This window comes from Fusarium poae, chromosome 4 (assembly GCF_019609905.1).
Source record: "Fusarium poae strain DAOMC 252244 chromosome 4, whole genome shotgun sequence".
Taxonomy (NCBI): Eukaryota; Fungi; Ascomycota; class Sordariomycetes; order Hypocreales; family Nectriaceae; genus Fusarium; species Fusarium poae.
Window position 1 is genome coordinate 42664 of NC_058402.1, and position 17022 is coordinate 59685.

The window sequence follows — 17022 nt, forward strand, 5'->3', positions numbered from 1 at the left end:
CAGACGCCGTTGCTGACCTATTGCTTCACTGAGATCCGAGTTTCAAGTTCCTTCTCGTACCAAAATATCCAACATCCAGAGTTACCATGTCATCTAAATAAGCCAGATCAGCCGCCTTGGGACTCTGGTCATCAGCTTGGAAGAACTTGGCGACACGCTTGGCCGTCCACTTGGGGTTCTCGTCCGCTAGTGATTCGTTAATAACATGTTTCTATCCAAGTGTTTGCGTTTGAACTTACCAATCCAGTGCCCAGCTTTGGGAATAACATCAACCTCGACATTCGTAGAGATGGGCTCAAATGAGTCTTGAAGAAGAGATTTTAGTCCTAGACTTGCCTCACCACCCATTCCAAGAAGTGGAACGCTCAACTTGGTTTCATTCAGGGAAGTCTTGAAGAACTCGGCATCCTTGGAGACAGTCGTAGCAGAGAAGGGTCCCAGCATGGCTCTCAGGAATCCAGGCTTGGAGATGCTGCTCGTGTATCTGTTGACAGTCTCTTCACTGAAACTCTCGACTCCGGAGTAACTGCCGTGGTAGAAATACCATTGGAGGAATTGCTTCTCTTTACCCGACATGAGAAACTCGGCGAGGTCAGTGACTTGGAAGAATGCCAGTTGCCAGTTCTGGTAGAGGTCCCAGTAAGCAGCTGGGTTTGCAGATTGCTCATATCCAAATCCGGGAAGAGGGTACTCAGCCAATGCCAGTCTCTTGACTACTTCAGGGTGCTTGATGGCTAGAGCCGTAGCCATACCAACTCCCTTATCATGAGCAAAGACATATGCTGACGTGATGTTCAAGAAGTCCAGCACACCTTTGAGATCCTCGGCTGAGGCAGCTGCAGTGTAGTCTCCGTCGGGAGGAATGCTTGAGTCGCCAGCTCCACGGTTATCAGGTGCGATCACAGTGTAGTTCCGGGCGAGTATGGGACCGATGAACTGCCATGTCAGGCTGTGTTGAGGATTTCCATGGACGAGAAGAAGTGGAGGACCAGAGCCAGCATATCTGAAATGAATACTGACGTCGTTCAAAGCAACACGTCCGTGAGCCCAAGTGTCAAAGGATGAAAGAGCTGTTGCGACAGAGACCAAAGAGGCCAAGATGATGTTGAAGAATCGCATGTTGTTGGTGTTTTGAGGAGAGGTTAACGAAGGACTGGTGTGAAAAGTGAATTATTTGATCTATTTTCTTTCTATCTGCAACAACTTTATACTTCAATCACCTCTACTTGTTGATGTGGTTCACAAGGTTCACGATCCTGTGATTTTTAAGCTCCGGTTACTCCTTTGGGCTAAACGGTGTTCCTTTTGGGAAAAGTGGATGTCTTCTTACACAGCGAGCCAATCACTGCTTTCATCAGCCATCGGCTGAGTAATGAGACAGTATATCATCACAGAATATGATTGGCTGCGCAGTTGATGCTGACAGTAGTCGAGGAGGATGAGGCTTGGCTTTCATCATTGTAAATCAGTAATAAATGCTTAACAAATAAGTAATTGATATGGGTGTTACTTAATAAAGCTGTAAGGAGTTAAGGAATACAGCTTGGTTGTGGCGTTTTACCCAGTCCGACGGTATGATGTTGGTTCCAGCGGTCCGATAAGCGATAAGCTTATGTACTGTAAAAAACCATCAACTGACAACTTGGTCAAAATGAGCGACAGCGATCTGGCTTAACTACAGAGGGAAAAATTACAAATAAATGAGATAAGAAGTTTCGCTTGGACAGTGCGACAAAGGAAATACAAACGTAAGAGCTGTAGCATGAAAATGGGTTGAGCATTCAATTGATGCATTACTCCGGTTGGAAATACAGTGAGGTCTGTTCTGTGGGACTCCTCTATAAAATGGAAAATTACTCTCGTTATACGATTGCATTGTCTTAATCTGTCGACCGTCAGCCTTCGGGCGCATTGAATCAATCATTAGACTGCATGATCTCAATTAACCGATTTTGAGACAAGAATATTTGGTCAAGAAAATGCAAAGGCAGCCTACGTCGCTCAATTGCCATGTCGTGTCTACTGAGTTGGAAGCTAGCCTACACAACCTAACCTACACCAATACCTCAGAGAGCCAGACATCAGCGAGTTGGCCGCTAGAAACACAAGAGATAGAACAAACAGACCACTTAAACTACCTGTAATTATTTTATTATTTATTTTGAGATGCTAAAGCCCAAAGGTCAACTCTTCTACTATCCACGAGCCAGAGATCAGAGACTTTTGCCAATTGCCAATTACCAATTGACTCGACGGGTGGGCCGGAGGGGACATTTCCGGGTGACAGATTTATAACCAGACAATAACGTGTCGCAGAGCCGTAAAGTGAACAGTTCTTTTTGTCAACCTCCACCATCGCGAACTTCATTCCCTTTGTCTTTCCACCCATTCATTCACCCATCACTGCCTTGTCGAATTAACAATGCTACGATTAAAAAACAGCACTGAATCACATTGTCCAATTGCTGGGAGTGCACTTCTACGGCTTCTGCGATTTTCTATTTTTATTTAATGATTGGAATGCGACACTGGATTGCAGTCTACTCAATTGAAGCTGCTGGTAATCCTGGCAGACGGACGCGACGGAGTAAACACTCCCGGCGACGGAAAAATGCAAATTCGGCGATAGTGGCATGAGCAATAAAGTCACCTGATCGGAGTCCAGTGTCCATGGAAAAATTGAAGAAAATCCGGTTTCTCTCCATTAGCTTGCTAACCCGAAAGAGAAACTCCATGAACTGCTCAATAAGGTTAGCCTAACTTGTCAAGTCATCTGTGTGCGTAAAGTCTTATCCGGCCAGAGTGGAGGGGACCACATCCACCACATCCAGCGACTCGCGTATGTGTGGTTACAGTTATAGGGTAATGGAATCTCAACCAAATGGAACATTTCATCACGCTGAATTGGCTCTGTCAGTAAACTCATCATTCAGTCTTCGAGAACAAACAGGGCGATCCCTTCTCAAGCTTATGCAGAGATTAATTTATGCTTATTGTAATCGCTGAAGTTTTCCGACCGTGACGTTGTCTCAATCCGGCGCCACACCCAGTCCTCAAACGCGCTTCGGTGAAAACTCGCTATCATCAATCGCGACTTTCCGCGTGCAGCATACCATTCGGTCAATTAACCACCAAAAAACACGAAACAATGCACCTCATGAAGCGAGAATCTCCTCTTCTTTACATTATCTCGGCTGTGATGCGGTCGTGATCCGGTGTTGCTGTGGACAAACCTCAATTCCTCCGACAGACCAAAATAGCAAAAAGCCGATACACGAATCTGGCGGTCACCAACGCTTATCAGAGAGCGCATGTACTAAAGTGGAGGAAAAGGTCAATGTGGCAGCAGGGAATTACTCCAAAAAAAAAATCACGAGAGACCTTTTGCATAATTCTGACCTGCAGTTTAATAATCGGCAAGCGGGCGAACCGAACCGGTATGTAACGTTGAGACCTAACTTTTGTGTCGTGGTGGTCCGTGGGGGTACAATTTTTCTCCCCGTGAGAGAAAAAAAAAAGAGAGGTCGGTTGACCGACCAGTCAATGCGCAGTCAAGTTGGGGAAGGAGGGGGGATAAACGCCATAAGTCCGGTAGTTCAGGTTATCTCCAGTGACGGATATCCGAGAGAGAGAACCAACCTTTCCCGCATCTCATCCTTGGAGAGTCTGACCGCGCGTGAGACAGTGGAGATTATTCAAGATTTTTTTCCTTGTCTCTTTTGTTGAGGCGAAATGAGAAAGATGGGGATACGTCTCGAACATGGACCTATCTCATGAGCTTAATAATTCCCCCAGAAATGAATGAGGGGAAGGAAAAGGGTACCGCCCACAATTTTATTAATTCGCCTTATTTCATTGGTTATGAGTCTCCAATTTCCCCGAAAAGTTCGCCGTTTTCCCCAATTACCCAATTTTTTACTGACTGCCAACCTTGACAATGGCTAATGAACATTAAATTATTTCACTTGGTCAGATCAGTCATTTGGGGTAATTGTTGGACAGAGAAAAGCGACATTTAATCATGAATTTGTCTTTTTTTGGAGTAATATCGCGGGTTGATCTTAGCTAACCGCCTCCCTCTCTCTTGGAACTGCCGTTACTCCAAGACGGATAAATCGGCCAAGACTCGTGGCCAACAGGGATAAGATCGACAGTTCCTGGCCGAACTGTTTTCGTTATGGAAACCTTCGAGAAGAAAGTCAATTCCCGCGGGACGTTTACGAGTCAGTTTGACAATGTACTTTTACTGTGATGTTTATTACAACGCAGACAGATTGAGGTTATTTCCTGGTGTTGCACTCAATTATTAATTGACTGGATATCATATCCTCAACATGGACCCCCATGTCTTTCACTGCCGTAGATGCAGGTCCATGTTTCCAGTGGGAATGAGCCTCAAACTGCCCTACAGCAGAGGAAGAAATTCCTCTTTGGGTTACTCCGTTCCTGTCTTTGAGTGATTTTCCACTTTTTCTTTTTTCTTCTCCAACTCGCGAGTCGCGAGGATGACGAGAGCGGAGACTCACGGACCCAGTTCCCCATAAAATTAGTGAAGCCACCGAAAAGAGACCGTGCCGTAATAGCCGTTCAGACTTGGGGACTCTGTTATCTTGTTTTTTTTTCCCCTTTGCGTAGACTGGGAATTTATCGTGTCCAAGTTCAAACATCATCACATTGACAAAAGGCGATGAGCTTACACTTTACGTTTCATTCATGACTTCCCCCACAATACGGGGCAATTGTGCCCTCCGTGATTTGAGATTGAATCCCATGGGGCTCCGCAAGAACAGACTCTTAGCTCCAACTCTCAACTTTTTGACAATCTGGGTATAAAGAAACCACTCCCCCAGTATCTTGTCACAAGTCCAGTCCAGTCAGTACCTTATCGCTCTTTGTTTTTGTATACCCATCCGTCAAGATGAGCGTACCAACCTACCTTGGAGCCAGCGGCAAGTCCCTGTCCATTCTCCAAATCGCCGCCATCGTCGCCCCCTCCTTCGTCCTCTTCGGTTACAACCAAGCTGGCATTGGTGGTCTCCTCACAGAGGAGGATTGGGTCAAGACCTTCCCCGAGATCGACACGGTCAACTCAGAGGGTGCTGAGAAGAGCGCAAAGTCTACACTCCAGGGCTTTGTCGTCGCCACCTTTGTCATTGGTGCTCTTATCGGTTCTCTGTCTTGTTCGTGGACTGGTGACAAGTTCGGTCGTCGCAATGTCATCTTCGCTGCTGCTGTTTGCACCTTGATTGGAGAAATCCTCGAGGCTTCGTCTTTCGGTCTTGCGCAGTTCATTGTCGGTCGTGTCATTATCGGTTTGGGTATTGGTCAATTGAGTTCCATCGTTCCTGTCTGGCAGAGTGAGACATCGGCCGCCGTGAACCGTGGTCGACAGGTCGTTCTGACTGGTCTCTTCATCTGTCTTGGATACGTCCTCGAGTCTTGGATCAACCTTGGCTTCTTCGAGTTCGAGCATGGCTCCGTCACATGGAGACCCCCGATCGCCATCGCCATCTTCTTCTCCCTCATCCTCATGGCCTCCATCTACTGCTTCCCCGAGAGTCCCCGATGGCTCGTCCTCAAGAACCGATCCGAAGAAGCCCGTCACGCCGTTGCTGCCCTCCGCGGTCTCCCCATCGACTCGACCGAAGTCCTCGCCGAGGTCGCTGGCATTGAACACTCCCTCGAAGAGACCTCCGATAAGGCTGCTCGTCTTGGCGACATGCTCAAGATGGGTGACGACAAGCTTCTATACCGTTTCGCTCTTTGCATTCTCCTCCAGTTCTACCAGCAGATGAGTGGTTCCAACCTCGTCAGTGTCTACGCCAACGTTCTCTTCCAGAAGAACCTTGGCCTCGACGCCGAGACATCCAAGGCTCTCACTGGTGGTGCTCTGACATGGAAGTTTGCCGCCTCATTCATCGCCTTCTTCACCATTGATCGATTCGGTCGTCGTGTGGTCTTCATCATCAGCGGTGCTGGCATGTCGGCTTGCATGATCGCCCTCGCCATCACCACCTCTTTCGGACCCGAGAACGAGCCTGCCATGATCGCTGCTGCTTGCTTCATCTACCTCTACAACACCTTTGTCCCCATCGGTTTCCTCGGTGCCAACTTCTTGTACTGTACCGAGGTTGCGCCAATCCGTCTTCGCATGGCCATGTCTTCCATCTCGACTGCCAACCATTGGCTATGGTAAGTTGTTTCTCTCGTCTTGGCTCTTGTATCACAGTTCACTAACCAACTCACAGGAACTTCATTGTTGTCATGGTTACTCCCGTTGCTCTCAACACCATCGGCTGGCAGTACTACATCGTGTACGCTGTCATTGCCGCTTGTGTTCCCATCTCGGTGTACTTCTTCTTCCCCGAGACCATGGGTCGCAGCCTTGAGGAGATTGAGCTTGTCTTCAAGGAGTCGCCTTCGGTCTTTGCGACTGTCAAGTTCGCCAAGAACCGACCTCGCGAGACTCCCCAGCAATTCCTTGCTGGCAAGGAGAAGGCCGATCACTTGGAACAGGGTGAAGAGTAATGGATTAGGTTTTGGAACGGAAAGCGATTGTGTTTATGTTTGACGACATCTTGATAGACAACTAGATCTTAGAATACTAGTATGATTATGACATTGACATGCATTGTTCTTTATGTGATTGAACTGTATTTGTCATTGACTTTGTTGTGGTTTTGCGCTGCATCGCATTGAGTCGTGCGACTTGAACCATTTTAACCGGCGCGATCATCAGATCGATTGACATTTTAATTCGTGGAGGAATCAATAAACATTTTGACGCCGAAAACTAAACTCATTCGAGTTAACAATACCGAGGAATTTATGGGGGAAATCTGGAAAAATACGACGCGAACCCACACAAGCTCCAAAGCTCTCTCATGCGCACGAATCAAAAGAGTCAATTCCTCATCCCCTCGTCTTACTCCAATACGGAATTAAGCCATGATCGACAAAAGTCTAACGTCTTTCATCTTGTCCACCCCAGAATTCACCCGCCATCTTGTTCAAGTTTCCCCGCATTCAATTGATCGTTTCTCTTACCTTAATTCGTAGCCGCCGGTTAAACATGTCTTGTCGCATTCAATTCCACCCTCGGCACTCGCTCTGATTCGATCGTCAAAAATGCGGAGAGACAAGACACAAACTTTATTGGACCGCTTCATGAACCGCCGTTCAGTACCTGCAGTCGATCCCTTGCGAAAGGTCTTGTCCGACGTCACATGTGACGACAAGTTACTGGGGCGGATGAATGGGAACAGGATGTTATGGCTAAATTGACAACGCATATTTAAATGTGCTGATCATCCTGTTGTCACACCTTGTTCTGGTCTCACCATCTGCAGAGTGTAGACTTTTCACCATGGTTCGCTTCAGTTCACTTTTGGCTGCTGCGGCATGCTTTGTTGCTGCCGAGTCGGTCAGTATCAAGGTTGATAGCAAGGGCGGCAACGCTACTAGCGGTCATCAATATGGTTTCCTTCACGAGGTTAGTTCCAATTGAGATGCTCTGTATTACCCAATGCTGACTTATCCAGGACATCAACAACTCTGGCGATGGTGGCATCTACGCCGAACTGATCCGCAACCGAGCCTTCCAGTACAGCAAGAAGTTCCCCGTCTCGCTTTCCGGCTGGCGTTCCATCAACGGCGCCAACTTGTCCCTCAGCCGACTCGACGAGCCCCTCTCCGACGCCCTCCCCGTCTCCATGCAAGTCAAGCCCAGCAAGAAGGCCAAATCCAAGGAAATCGGTTTCCTCAACGAGGGATACTGGGGCATGGACGTCAAGAAGCACAAGTACACTGGCTCTTTCTGGGTCAAGGGTTCTTACAAGGGCCACTTCACTGCGTCTCTTCGGTCCAACCTCACAGACGATGTCTTTGGCAGCGTCAAGGTCAAGTCAAAGGCCAAGAAGGACAAGTGGGTTGAGCACGAGTTCTCTCTCAAGCCCAAGATGGATGCGCCCAACAGCAACAACACTTTTGCCATCACCTACGATCCCAAGGGTGCTGACGGCGCTCTCGACTTCAACCTCATCAGCTTGTTCCCTCCTACTTACAAGGGACGCAAGAACGGCCTTCGAATTGACCTTGCAGAGGCTCTCGAAGGTCTTCACCCAAGCCTTCTCCGCTTCCCTGGCGGTAACATGCTTGAGGGCAACACCAACAAGACCTACTGGGACTGGAAGGATACTCTTGGTCCTCTTCGATACCGTCCTGGCTTCGAGGGTGTCTGGAGTTACCAACAGACTCACGGTCTTGGAATCTTGGAGTACCTTCAGTGGGCTGAAGACATGAACCTCGAGATCATTGTCGGTGTCTACGCTGGTCTTGCTCTTGATGGAGGTGTCACTCCCAAGGACCAGCTTCAGCCTCTCATCGATGATGCCCTCGACGAGATTGAGTTCATCCGAGGTCCTGTCACTTCCAAGTGGGGTAAGAAGCGTGCTGAGCTTGGCCACCCCAAGCCCTTCAAGCTTTCCTACGTCGAGATTGGTAATGAGGACTGGCTTGCTGGTTACCCAACCGGTTGGAACAGCTACAAGGAGTACCGATTTCCCATGTTCCTTGAGGCTATCAACAAGGCCCACCCCGATCTGACTGTCATCTCTTCCGGTGCCTCGATCGACCCTGTTGGCAACAAGGACGCTGGCTTCGACATTCCCGCACCCGGAATTGGTGATTACCACCCTTACCGTGAGCCCGATGTTCTTGTTGAGGAGTTTGATCTCTTTGACAACAACAAGTACGGCCACATCATCGGTGAAGTTGCTTCCACTCACCCCAACGGTGGTATCAAGTGGGAGGGCAACCTCATGCCTTATCCCTGGTGGATCTCTGGTGTCGGCGAGGCCATTGCTCTTGTCAGCTACGAGCGCAACGCGGATCGTATCCCAGGAACCTTTTACGCACCCATCCTCAAGAACGAGAACCGCTGGCAATGGGCCATCACCATGGTCCAGTTCGCTGCCGACGCTGCCATGACAACCCGCTCCACCAGTTGGTACGTTTGGGAACTCTTTGCCGGACACCCCATGACGCACACCCTCCCCGTCAAGGGAGATTTGGATCCTTTGTTCTACGTGGCTGGCAAGAACGAGGACAAGGGTACTCTCATCTGGAAGGGTGCTGCGTACAACACTACCAAGCACGCTGACGTTCCTGTTTCTCTGTCGTTTGAGGGTGTCAAGGCTGGTACCCAGGCTGAGTTGACGCTGTTGACTAACAAGGAGGATACTCCGTTTGCGTTCAACGATCCTCACAAGGGTAACAATGTTGTCAAGAGCACCAAGACTATTCTCAAGGCTGACAAGAAGGGTGCTTTCAGTTTCACCATGCCTGAGCTTAGTGTTGCTGTTCTTGAGACTACCAAGAAGAGAAAGCTTTATGCTAGCTGAGTAGTGGTGTTGGTGTGATATCGCAACATGGCTGGAGGAATTGGCCTGTATGTAAATAGTTAGATACTTTCCAATGATGAAGTATATCAACATGATCCAAGTAATTTCACTTTAGTCTGAATGTGTCAACCTCTGGCGATTCAATGCGATTATGTGTGTGTTGAATGTGATGGGTATTATGTGATAACATCATACTCGGGCAATTCTCCAACTCATATGTCCAATCAATCCATACAGACATCAACGTCTCACATAAAGTGTGTCAGTAGACTTTTGTGTACCCCATATATACCATAATTTGATCAAGTCCAGTACATACGACCATACCTACCAGAAAATACGGGATCCCGTCCGCTCTCCCATAGTCAAGCTGGTAAGGGGCGGATTAGTAGTTGGGTCGGTGACGACCAGCGAATCCCCGCTGTTGTATGTTTTTTTGCCCCTCATATCAGGTGATACGTGGGTCTGACTGAAAACATGATGAAAAAAAAAAGAGAGGGAGAAGCAATGCGACAAATGTATCGAAAATTAAAGTCAAGCCATTCTATAGAGAGATCTAAGATACAAGAACAAATACAGTCTAAATCTATAACTTTTTAACCGTTCCCAACCAAGCCTGATGATGCATACCGAGTACAAAACCTCCCAGAGTAGATGCAAATCCCAAAACAAGACATAAAAACACAATTAAATACATGTCCAACACTCACACTCTCTTGCGAGTGAACCTCTCCGCAGGCCAACCCTGCATCGTCGACTTCTCCTCCACAACATCACCACCCATGATGAGTGTGTGTTCCAACAGACAACTGTCATTCTCCATACGAGCGCCACTGAGAAGTCTGCTACCCGTACGAAGAACACACCTGTCTCCAATGTCGACCCTGTTCAAGTCGAACTTGCCACGAGTGTTGATGTGCGCGACGACACTTGCATCATCAACCACCACACGGTCACCCAAAGAGATCAAGTCAGGCTCAGTGAACATGAGACTGGGCTGGCCGTTGGCAAAAAGAGCACAATCCTTGCCAATCTTGGCACCCAAAAGGCGGAAGTAGAACACAATCCAGGTGGTTCCCGTGAGCATGTTCAGAATGCCGTTGCCCTTGTAGCACTCCCGTCGAAGACGCTCGATGCCAAGGAAGATCTGCCACCGCTGGCAGTAGGAGGACTTGTCCCAGTCGTAGTTGCCAGGTGTGCGACGACCCATCAGAACCCACTTGGACAAGATGACAATGGCCAAGGCGAGAACGGACTGAACGGTGGTGATGACAGCCATGGCGATGAGCATGGTGCAGAAAATGGCAGCCAGATCCTTCCACCAGCTGAGACCAGTACCGAGAAGATGGATGAATACCACACGAACAAGCTGAATGGACGAGATGCTGGGAGCGTCCCAGTAGACAGATGTGAAGACGGCGAAGAAGGTCGAGTAGCAGAAGATGGCGAAAGGACCAAGGACGTAGTAGGGTGCCAGCTTGAGATAAAAGGCCCGACCAAACGGAGACAGATCCTTCGCAAAGCCGTCCTTGTCCGCGCTCTCATCCTTGATGCTTCCAGAGTTCTGGCTGCGATCCGAGTCGCTCTGGAACTTCTTCTCATCAAAAGGCATGTCAAGCATAGACGACCGAGCACTGCTGCCATTGCTCGAGTCACCTGTCGACAAACAAACCGCATCACCAGCCTTGGAGCCAACATAGGTACCGTGAGGGTAGTTACCTCCTCGCTTGGTCAAGGCACCAGAACCCATGGTGACTCGCTCTCCAACAGTAACGCCGGGAAGAAGAGTGACTCGATCAGCGATCATTGCCCGGTCCTGGATGACAACCTTCTCAGATCCAATACCATCAGAGGTAACGAGGTGAGAGCGCGATCCAAAGACAACATCGTTGCCAACCTCGATGAGATGGTAGTCACCAACACTGGGTCCAGTTCCAGGCCAGTAGACACGCTGTCCCACCTTGGCACCCAGAGCTCGTAGAGCAATCGACGTAGCCTCGTAGTGCTGTCCAAACATACTCGTCAAGCCATGAAGCTTCTTGACAGAATACAGATCCTTGATCAAGCCAGCCCTCCAAGCTGCCACAGTAGACGTGTCCTGCTTGGAACCAGCGCGAAGCTTGCCAAAGACACAATCCAAGATGGACTTGACGAGCATGATGAAAGCAAAGAGGAAGAAGGGACCAAGAACACAACCTGCGACGCGAGCAAGATAGTGGTACCCGATTCGCGTAGGCTGACAGAACCACTCGACACTGCTTCTCAAAGGCGAGACAGCGGGTGAAGCCTTCTTCAGAACCATACCAACGAGACCACCAGCCCATGGAAGAGCAGCCACAAACATGGAGAGAAGCTTCAGTGGGAAAGTGAAGAGAAGACTGAGAAGCCAGTGAGCGCTCTTCCTCTCGCTGGGGAGCTGGTCGCGATACTCCTCGCTGGCGTCCTGCATCTCCCAAGTTGATGAGTTGAAGCCGAGGCAAGTGTTGGCGGGCATGGTGGTGCCCGGAACAATGATGGAAGAGAAGCCCACTGTGCACTTGTCACCGATTGCGATGCGGCCAAGATACATGGAAGTGTTACCCTCTGAAGCAAAGGGTCGGCAGTGACTTCCCGTGATGTCCACATCGTCGCCAATAGTGACAAGATCCCACTCTCCAATGGAAGCACCCTTGAGCTTCACATTCTTGCCAATGCTAGCACCCATGAGCCGATAGTACATCTTGAGAGTCATGTCGTTGGTACTGAAGAAGCCCTTGCCACAGACAGCGACAATCTTCTGCACCAACCACCATCGAGTGTGATACAACCCCCACATGGGATACATGCCCTCGCGATGACGACCGATGATGAGCCACTTCGCCATGATACCGACAAAAGGCGAGACACACTGAGTGACGATGCGAGCGATGAGGAGGGAGACGACCAAGTTGACGAAGCGGCCTGGGATGGAGTGGTTGGTGGGAAGCTTCTGGCTGTAGGCGAGAGCGACGAAGAAGACAGTCCACTGAAAGGCGCGACGGAGGGGATAAACAACGACAAGAGGGACGAGCTGGAGAAGCATCAGGAATGGGTTGGTAGAGCTGTGAGTTGTGGTGCAACCCTCAACAGTGTCAACCTCCTCATGTCCTTCACGCTTGGTCTCCAGCATCTTGTCGATGTGAGAGGCAAGTGCAGAAACAGTTCCATCGTTGAAGACGACAGTGATGGGAAGATGGATGCTGAACTCGGAACGAAGAGCTGCGAGAAGACGTCCAGCTCGAAGGGAATCACCCCCAAGGCTGAAGAAGTCGGCGTCGCGGGGAATGTCGGATGGTGGAAGAGACAGAACCTCGGCGAATGCCTTGGTGACAAGTCCTTCGGTGCTGGCTTCCAGTTGCTTCATTGAAGCCATCGCCAACTCATCGAGTCGTGCCTGGAGCATGACAACGTCAACTTCGCCAAACGAGTTGCGAGGTAGTGGACGATCGAGGATGTGGATCTCGCTGGGGACCATGTAGTTGTCGACAAGATGACCAAGACCATGTCGAATGCTGTTGGGTAAGCTGGTACCCTGAACAGCAACGTCGTTGGTCTTGGGTGCCAGGACAGCATGAGGTGCACCATCGCTGCCCTGAAGGCAAAACACATCAACATCACCAGGGACAAGGCCCTGGATGTGAGTTGAAAGCAGGTGGTAGTCGACTTGACAAGGCGAGCTGTCAATGGACACAGACAGAGCTGTATCAGCAGGAGGACAAGTCGCATCCCAGTGTCGTCCCATATGAGGTGTGTCATCGGTGAGACAAGGAAGACCAAGACGCTTCCCAAGGTTGATGCGAAGAACCTTGTTGTTGTTCTTGGGAACATCATCCATGTAAGCAATGAGGACGGGCCACTTTGCTTGCTGGAGTGAAGCCTTCAACGCAGCATGGAGAGTTCTGAGATCAACACGAGGAACACCAGAAGGTGTAACAAGAATGACTCCGACGACTTCCTGAAGAACATCGTGGGTTGCCGAGAAAGCAAGAGTCTGTGACACCCTTCCGTAGATGGGTGAATCATCAGTCTTGGAAGCAGTCATGATGGCGTTCTCAACCTCGAATGGCGAGATCAGCTCACCACCACGGTTGATGACTTCCTTGCTGCGGCCAGTGATGTAGAGATATCCATCAGCATCCATGTATCCCAAGTCGCCCGTGTCGAACCACCCGCTCGCGTTGAAAGGTGACTTGTCGTAAGATCCATCAGGCTTGAGATAGCCTGGAAACACAGGATCGCCGCGTACGCAGATTCGTCCTACCGTGTTGATAGGGACTTGGTCTTCGGACCAGTCGAGGATGGTGAGTTCGGGACCAGTGCTGATACCGGAAGTACCCTCACGGTCAAGGCGGTAGTCGAGAGGTGGGGTGGAGATGGGCATGCACCTAGCAGTGTTAGCACTCGATGTGAATAGATGTCATGGTAGACTTACTCTGTCATTCCATAACTGGGAAGGACGACACAGTTGAAGGTATCTCGAAGCTGATACGCCAAGGACGGGAGCAAACCACCAGCAGCGTTACAGGCGAGTCTGATACGGCTCTTCTGTAACGCCTCAGGCCTTGCAGCTGCTTCGGCGACGATGACGGAGTGCATGGATGGTGAGGCATAGTACCAAGTAGGTTGAATGGTCTCAGCCACATCCCAGAAGAGGTTGGCATCGAAGGAAGGACAGCAGACTGTCGAACCGTTGGCGAATATCGGGGCAAAGATGTTCCTCACCAGACCACCACTATACAATGTTAACGACTATGAGAATGCATGGGAGGTTGACTTACACATGGTACAAAGGCATCATGTTCAGACAGATGTCTTCTGAGGTGAGACCCCATGACTCAATGACTGCGACAACTCCAGTGACGATGGAGTGTGTTGTCAGTGGTACAACCTTCTTGGTACCAGAAGTACCACTTGTGAAGAGGATCAAGCTGATGTCGTCGGCTGTGTTGGCGACTCGCTCGACCATGCCAATGGGTAGAGGCTTGCCATTGAGTGTCTCGACTGAGATGCCGTCACCAGCGATCCAATCGACAACATAAACCCCAATGTTGTTCTCCAAAACCCATGGTGCATCGAGTTGCAACTTGGTATACTCCTCCCTCGTTGTCAATATAAAGTTCGATCGTGCTTGTAGGATATCGGCTCGGAATTGTTCAGGACCGGCGGCGGGGTTGATGGGCGATGCTGTGTAGTATGTCGTGACGGCGATACATGTTGCAGCGAGGAGGGGACCGTTTGGTAGGGCGATGGAGACGATTGGCTTGCGACCGGGTGATTGGACGGGAAGTTGGAAGTTGTCGACGAACTGGCGCAATTGGTGATGAGTGATGACTTGACCACCACTTGAAGCTCGGAGGGCTGGCTTGTTCTCGTCGCTGATGAAGTGGGCAAGGGAAGTGTACGAGGCCTTGACAAGATCTGTAGTCTGCCTCAAGAGATGGGCAGATGCAGAATCATTGCCAGTCTTGACATCTTCGGGGAGATGCTTGTAGACTCTTGTCAAACACTTGACGAGTGAGAATACAGGCCAAGGTTCGGGTAGGTGGTTCAAAAGAGTGTGAAGAAGGTGAAGAGGTTGTGTGGATGGATCCCCTGTCGTGGGAAGTGACGACAGCAGTTCGTCTTTGTCAAGGGTCATGGCTCGAAGCGACTGGATTTGTGGGTTCTGTGCCATGTCACCCGTGGGTGAATCACACAGCTCCCTCAATAGAGCACCCAGTTCCATCTTGCGATGTACACTTGTATCAAAAAAACGATTGACACGCGCCAAAAAAAAGAAGAAAAGGTAGAAAAAGACAATAGAAGGGGGAAATGGGAATGTCGGTGCGTTGGAAATCTCAGATCTTTTCCCAATGTTAAGCGAAAATCTGATGATCTCAATGTTCTGCTTTCGACTACCTACTCGGTGTGCTTTATCGCAGGCTATATAGTCACTGTCTTAGTCCTAGTTGACAGGGCATTCTCCTGAAGATCGTCTTTGATCGTCGCCGTACTCTGTAGAGTCGCATTTTTGCTTTTCGCGATCTGTACAAGGGCCCATCTTGGGAAATCGGCCTCTCCCTCTCGGGGAACTGAGATCCCGGTGTGCCTTGTTTTTGCTACAACCTCAAGTAACAGTATCCTCCATGAATGAACATCACTGCCGTGCTTGTCAGGGGACGGGTCCGTCTGTGCGTACCAACTTGACCTCAAAAGACAGTGTCCAGATACGAGAACCAATAGTCTCAAACATTGTAATCAAGGCACTGCCGGAACTCTGGAGATTGCCCAACATTCATTTTTTCCGGTTACGGCCAATGCGGCTCTGTAACAGGTCGAACCGTATCTTGGCTTGCACATCATTACCCCAAGAGGCAAGGTTAGTTTCTCTCTACCGAACGCTAGTCCCGGCTTTGACACGACTGGATAGAGTTACGCAAGCCTCCGATTGCTAAGCCGCACGCTCATTCTAAACCGTAACATTATTGCCCACCCAATTGAGAAATGACATAGCAAGTGAGTCAATGTGGAATTTCCAGAATCTACGATTTGCGGTAGATACTTGGTACAGAAGCGACTTGACACTTTGACACTTGTGGAGTTCGGTCTGGCAAACTGAGACTGATCTGCAGGCCGTGCCATTACTGCTTTGACAGCAAGACAGTCGGCGAGTTTTTTGTTCTTTTCCTTTCTTAAAAAAGACGCAGACGAAAAAAAGCACAGGACAATAAAAAGGAAAGAATTTTCTCTTTTCTTGACTGTGATTTGAGGTTAAACTTGACCGGACGCGTCATGACGACACTTGAGATAATTTATCGTATTTTTTAACTCTACAGCATTGACGTTACAGGCAAAAGTCCTGATGTAATTAACGGAGAGATGCACGTTTTTTTCCCCCCGTTGGTGTAAAAACTGTAAACCTTAACTTTGCGTTTTGTACAGATTGGGATTTTCGCTTGTGCGTGCGTGTCACCCCCTATTGGACAAATCGTATATCCCGCTTTTGACAGGGCAACAACAAGGTTATCTTGTCAGCAAGCTTGAAAACAACTCTACTTGTTTATCTCATCTCGACTACTGCCGATTGAGATGAGTAAGCGAAACGAGCGATAACAACCCCAATTGAGTTTATTACGTATGCACTCCGGAGAATGTGGATTTAGTAAACAAAAAGTCGGAGAAATTGAAAGGCCCGATTGCGCTCCGGAATGTTTCAGTCGAATATCTTTTGAGATCCATTGATAAACAGAGCTTGTGTCAGTGAAGCGGATATTTACCAAGGAAAAAAAATGGTGGACTCGGTGGTATTGAAATGCGCTTTGGCGATCATGACGGGATCTACAGATACTAACAGGGTATGAATTGGACTTGTTTATTTCCCGGCGCCTTGGCATTGGGCTGCGAACATCATGTCCACCTTGGGTAGAGAATAATATGTGGAACAGTTTCGCATCGAGTCAGTCAAATGGCGCTCGCCTTGTTGCAACTGTTCGCAAGCCTTGTCGTTCATGACACGCGAAAAGGTTAATGGGAGACGCGTTTGGGATGCTCCAGGGTAATCCCGACCGGATTTTCAACGATATGGCGAATACTACAGTTACATACTCGGATTGGGGTAATGCGA

At 49.2% G+C, this 17022-nt stretch overlaps 4 protein-coding genes across 4 annotated transcripts; 2 read left to right on the plus strand and 2 right to left on the minus strand.

The window, feature by feature from the left end:
- Positions 1 to 25: 25 nt before the first annotated feature.
- Positions 26 to 1119, minus strand: FPOAC1_010151 (uncharacterized protein; the record flags this gene model as incomplete). The annotated part of the gene is made up of 2 exons (XM_044854546.1): positions 26 to 186; positions 240 to 1119. The coding sequence occupies 2 exons, from the start codon at positions 1117 to 1119 to the stop codon at positions 26 to 28; spliced, it is 1041 nt and encodes a 346-aa protein (XP_044701859.1).
- A 3799-nt stretch (positions 1120 to 4918) lies between these two features.
- Positions 4919 to 6528, plus strand: FPOAC1_010152 (uncharacterized protein; the record flags this gene model as incomplete). Its single annotated transcript, XM_044854547.1, has 2 exons — positions 4919 to 6192; positions 6249 to 6528. 2 exons carry the CDS (start codon positions 4919 to 4921, stop codon positions 6526 to 6528), a joined length of 1554 nt encoding a protein of 517 aa, XP_044701860.1.
- Positions 6529 to 7366: 838 nt separating this feature from the next.
- Positions 7367 to 9401, plus strand: FPOAC1_010153 (uncharacterized protein; the record flags this gene model as incomplete). The annotated part of the gene is made up of 2 exons (XM_044854548.1): positions 7367 to 7492; positions 7542 to 9401. The coding sequence occupies 2 exons, from the start codon at positions 7367 to 7369 to the stop codon at positions 9399 to 9401; spliced, it is 1986 nt and encodes a 661-aa protein (XP_044701861.1).
- A 706-nt stretch (positions 9402 to 10107) lies between these two features.
- FPOAC1_010154 (uncharacterized protein) lies at positions 10108 to 15144 on the minus strand (the record flags this gene model as incomplete). The annotated part of the gene is made up of 3 exons (XM_044854549.1): positions 10108 to 13804; positions 13852 to 14151; positions 14198 to 15144. The coding sequence occupies 3 exons, from the start codon at positions 15142 to 15144 to the stop codon at positions 10108 to 10110; spliced, it is 4944 nt and encodes a 1647-aa protein (XP_044701862.1).
- Positions 15145 to 17022: the final 1878 nt, after the last annotated feature.